The sequence below is a fragment of the Poecilia reticulata genome, linkage group LG3, assembly GCF_000633615.1.
Source record: "Poecilia reticulata strain Guanapo linkage group LG3, Guppy_female_1.0+MT, whole genome shotgun sequence".
NCBI classification, from domain to species: domain Eukaryota; kingdom Metazoa; phylum Chordata; class Actinopteri; order Cyprinodontiformes; family Poeciliidae; genus Poecilia; species Poecilia reticulata.
In genome coordinates this window covers 27,400,794-27,405,647 of record NC_024333.1, presented here as the reverse complement: position 1 = coordinate 27,405,647, position 4,854 = coordinate 27,400,794, and the positions used below count along the sequence as shown (strand labels likewise).

General features: G+C 40.3%; 1 protein-coding gene across 5 annotated transcripts in view; it reads right to left on the bottom strand.

Moving 5' to 3' along the window:
• The window catches only part of urb2 (URB2 ribosome biogenesis homolog), a 32,210-nt gene that overhangs the window by 26,373 nt on the left and 983 nt on the right, over positions 1-4,854 (bottom strand). For 2 of the 5 annotated variants that reach the window (XM_017304141.1, XM_017304142.1), the window contains exons 1-4: positions 4,575-4,663; positions 4,112-4,239; positions 3,274-3,450; positions 434-1,470 (exon numbers count right to left, since the gene is read on the bottom strand). In XM_017304141.1, coding sequence (XP_017159630.1) covers positions 434-1,470; positions 3,274-3,450; positions 4,112-4,237 — 1,340 coding nt within the window. In that variant the 5' untranslated portion in view covers positions 4,238-4,239; positions 4,575-4,663. Of the gene's footprint in view, positions 1-433; positions 1,471-3,273; positions 3,451-4,111; positions 4,240-4,443; positions 4,467-4,514; positions 4,664-4,854 lie in introns of those variants that run through there. The other 3 variants (XM_008405800.2, XM_008405802.2, XM_008405801.2) reach the window with 3 other exon arrangements.

Here is a 4,854-nt window from a genome sequence, read left to right as displayed (position 1 = left end):
TGTTCTTGAACTTATATGCCTTTACTATTATATTACTTGAAAATTGTCTCAAAACAGCAATATTATCGTTCATCACAATAACTTCACGGACAATTTATCGGCCAGTAAAACTTATCGTGACAAACCTAAGTGTAACCAATGAAAACAGAAACATTGTCAATTAAAAAACTATTTTCTCTTGTACCTAAAAAATTGTTTGAAAACATTTTATTTTTCTGTAAAATATTTCTCCCGGGGCCAGACAAAACCATCCACAGGTCCGCAAATGGCCCCCATGCCACACTATGGACATCCCTGGATTAAGTGGTTAACTTAATTTTTCGATTAGTCGTCAGAATAGGCGATAAATTAATCAATCACTAAAATAATTGTTAGTTGGAGCCGTACACCTGTATTACAAATAAATGAAAAAGCCATTAAAATGAGACGTTACCTCGGCTTAGCTTCGTTCAGGAGTGTTTGGGCCACGGTTCTGTAGAACCTGAACTGGACTTCCCCGTGCCGTATCCTGTCTGCAGCTATGTTGTAGATGTCTGCAGCCAGCGCCTGGCTCAGCAGCGACTCGGCAGCCTGCAGGGCCCGGCTCCAGCTTTGTGGGGAACCTGGAGGACATTTCTGCTCAGCGGAGCCTCCATGAAGCTGAAGATCTAACATTGGGACCAGCCTCGCTAAAAAGTAGAAACACAACATCCTCCGCTCCTCGTCGCTTTCTCCTTTTCCCTTCCCGTAGCTTTCCAGAAAGAACCTGAACATCAGAGACGAGGCGTCGGACTTCACTGAGTAGCGCAGAGTCGGCTCGCAGTAATCCTGAGCGTCCAGGTGGGAAAGCAAAGCGCCGACAGGCTTAGGAGGGCCCTTCGTCCAACCTGAACCACGTTTCCCAGAATCCTCTTTGGCCGGAAGGAGCTCTGCCTTGTAGGACGCCATTTGCTCGGAGGGGAACAGAGCCAACTGGAGGATGGAGTCAATCTTGAGGCGGATATCTTTGCGCAGCTGCTGCCGGACATGAAGGTGTGTGTAAGGAGCAAAATCCTGAGAAGTCAGCAAGAACCTGAGCAAAACTAAAGGTTGGACCAGCTGGTTGGTGACCAGAGTGAAGACTCTGTTCAAGTTGGCTTGTTGTTGCTGCACTGATAAATAACAAACCAGCACCTGAAGCAAGACTTCAAACAGATTAGAAGAGGGTTTGTCTTTCTTAGACTCATCAGAGATCATCAGATTGGTGTCAGGCTCCACCTGTAGATGCTCAGTTTCAGCATCTTTCTGTTGTTCTGTGGGCGACTGCGTCTGAATCTCATGGCAGGCCAACATGCAGGACCTGGCCAGCAGGCTGACCATCAGCTCATACTTTGTGGTAAATACAGATGAGAGGGCAGAAGAGGACAGAATCCCCCGACACACGCTCAGTACGGTGGGCAGAGACACGGGCGGGCGGCCATGTGTGCAGTCCTGCAGGAGGTCGAGCAGAAGCTGAAGGAAACAGAGAAAAACTAGGTATTAAAGCTGCAGTATGTGACCTCTATAAAATATATATACTTTTACATATTTGTTGAAAATATAACTATGTCATGATAATCTGTGAAAAAAAAATTATAATAATCGAGCTCCTCTGCCTTCTCCCAGTGCTAACTAGAAATAAACCAGGGAATAGGATTAGCTACCATAACTATGCAGATGATACACAGCTCTACATCACGATGTCACCAGGTTACTCTGAACCCATCCAATCACTGAATAGATGCTTAGAACAGATCAATGTGTGGATGTGCCAAAACTTTCTCCAGCTGAACAGAAACAAAACTGAAGTTATTATCTTTGGACCTAAAGAGGAGCGAACCAGAATCAATGCACAGCTTCAGTTATTACAACTAAAAACCAGCGATCAGGCCCGAAACCTGGGAGTAGTGATGGACTCTGACCTGAACCTTCAGAGCCACATTAAGACGGTCACAAAGTCAGCCTTCTATCACCTGAAGAACATCTCCAGGATTAGAGGACTGATGTCTCAGCACGATCTATAAAAATTCATCCAGGCGTTTATCTTTAGCCGCATTGATTACTTCAACTGCGTCTTCACAGGTCTGACTAATAAATCAATCAAACAGCTGCAGTTGATCCAGAACACTGCTGCTCGGGTTCTCACTAAAACCAGGAAGATAGAGCACATAACACCAGTTTTAAAGTCCCTACACTGGCTCCCTGTAGCTCAGAGAATAGACGTTAAAATACTGTTGTTAGTTTATAAATCACTAAACGGTTTAGCACCACAATACATTAAAGATCTGTTATTGTTGTACCAACCGTCTAGACCCCTCAGATCTTCTGGTTCTGGTCTGCTCTGCATCCCCAGAACCAGACAAGGAGAAGCAGCATTCAGTTTCTATGCACCACAGATTTGGAACAAACTTCCAGAAAACTGTAAAACAGCTGAAACACTGGGTGCTTTTAAATCTCAACTTAAAACTCACCTGTTTAGAGTTGCTTATGGCTAAATTGCGGGTTTTAATGTCTTAGGTTTGAGAATCCTTGTATGATGTTGCTCTGCTAAAACTCTGTTCGAGGAGACCCCATAAGGGCAAGTCCTCATGTGGATCGATGTTTTTAATGTTTTTATCTTTATTTTTAATAATTTTTTTTATATATCTTTTTAAATCTTTTTCTAAATCTCTTTTTCTTTCTCTGTTTTTATTTTTATTTTAATTATGTAAAGCACTTTGAAATTCCTTGCTGCTGAAATGTGCTATACAAATAAAATTTGATTGATTGATTGATTGAACCAATCAGAGCCAGGAGGCGGGTCCTAGCGCTGTCAATCATGTCCATGTGCCACAACGTTCTCTGCAAGTAACGGAGAATGGTGGGAATGCTAAAGCTAGATAGCCACTGATAAAGGCGAATAAACTGTTTTCCTGTAACAATGAGTCGTTTCTCCGCCATTAGCACATTTAGCAGCACATGTATGAGCTTGATTAGCAGCACTAAAACCCTCCTCCTGGCTCTGGTTGGTTGTTTTTGTGCAGGAACGCTGCATTTCTTCACACAGCTATAGAAGCTCAGGGAGGAGGTGAAGATGATCGATCTTTTCACAGATTATCTGTCTCATAAACAGTCACAACATGGTTAAAGTGAATGTGTGTGTATATATATATATATATTATATATATAAAACATATTTATAAAAGTTTTGATGCTCTAATGCATCAATATTCAGATGTAAATTGCTAAATGCTGAGAGAAAATGCAGCTGGTGTTTGAACTGAACGGCTTGCCCACCTGCGCCATGTTGAGCCTCAGAGTTACTGTCTTCCCCTCCTTGATGAAGGAATGTAGCTTCCTGCTGTGAACTACTTCGTCCAGGTAGCACCACAAGCCGTCCAGGACGTCCTGGGAGAGCTCCACCTTCTTACTGTGCCAGATTGTCAGGGCGTGGGTGCACCAGTCCAACAAAACCTGCATGCAAAGCAAGTCCAGATGAAGAAACATGAGAAAACATGAGAATGCTGTGAATGCTAAAGCTAGTTAGCTTATGATCTAAGCTAAAGCTACATCCTGGAGCATACATACTATGTTCATACATATGAATATTCAGAAATTAGAGTTTAATCAGGGTTCATATGCTTTTCCCACAGTTTAAATTCAAACATTTTCAAGGTAGGTTTTTAAACTTTTTTTAAAAACAATCCAGATTATCTAAAAAGTGTTTATTTTCATTATTACATTTATTATTGTTATTAATAATTTTGTGGTTGTATCCTAAATTCTACACCAGAGACAAGATAGACTAAAATATAACATAATTTTATGTTTTGAAATGCCTCTCTCTTACACATTATATACACCTGACTGATCCAAGAACAACACACTAATTTAACAACAAAAAAATCCACAATTTTATTACATTTAAATTAAAAAAAATAAAATGTATCAGTAAGTGAGACACTGGGAACAATAAATATTCATTACATTGAAACAATCCAGATTTATGTATGTTTACATAAAACTACTGACATTTTTTTATCCAGAAATTTTTCATTATTATATTCTAATTTGCTGATTGTGACTGATTGAATTGTGTCCCACAGCAACCCTKTGAACATTCATGTGTTCATACCTGCTCTTTGTTGGGCAGCAGACACTGGGAGGAGGTCCACGCAAACCGGGCCAGCTTCAGCCTGTCCTCCCACGGAGTCTGTGGACTCTTCAGCTTCAGGTGGATACCTGAGTATAACGCAGCCATGGCTGCAGCAGGCACAACACAGACAAGTCACTAAGAAGCGAAAGGATATGAAAATAAAGTGCAAAAAACTGACGCTCTGCTAAAATCATCAGAGAATCTTGTAAGACATTTATTAAGTAAACATAAACGTGAATGGCCACGAATATATTTTGTATGAAAAGGAAAGCTACATCTGTAAGAGTCAGTATTTCAGCTCACTCGCTCACCACTAGCTTCCTTTAAGAGATAAATATAAAACTTCTCTCGATACTCGTCAACTGCGTGAATAGATACTCACTTTTTTTATTTAACTTATTTATTGCCGTCTAAAAACAGACATAACAGCAAAGTTCAGTACCCGCACGTGTCTTCCGCCTGTTCTGGTTTTTCCATGAGWCAGACCCAACCAGTCGAGAGTCGATGTAATCGATCGGGCAAAATTTAATCCTGGATAATGAACATTAATAACATGTACAATAAAAAAATTTAAAAAAACATTAATCTTTGCATATTTTTGACAAATTCTGCATATTATTTCCTGACTAAAATTTTATATATTTTCACGGCTTCATGACTGATAGCAAAATGTCAATTTATTTTTTATGTATTTGTATTATTCAAATTTTCATGTAATTTAT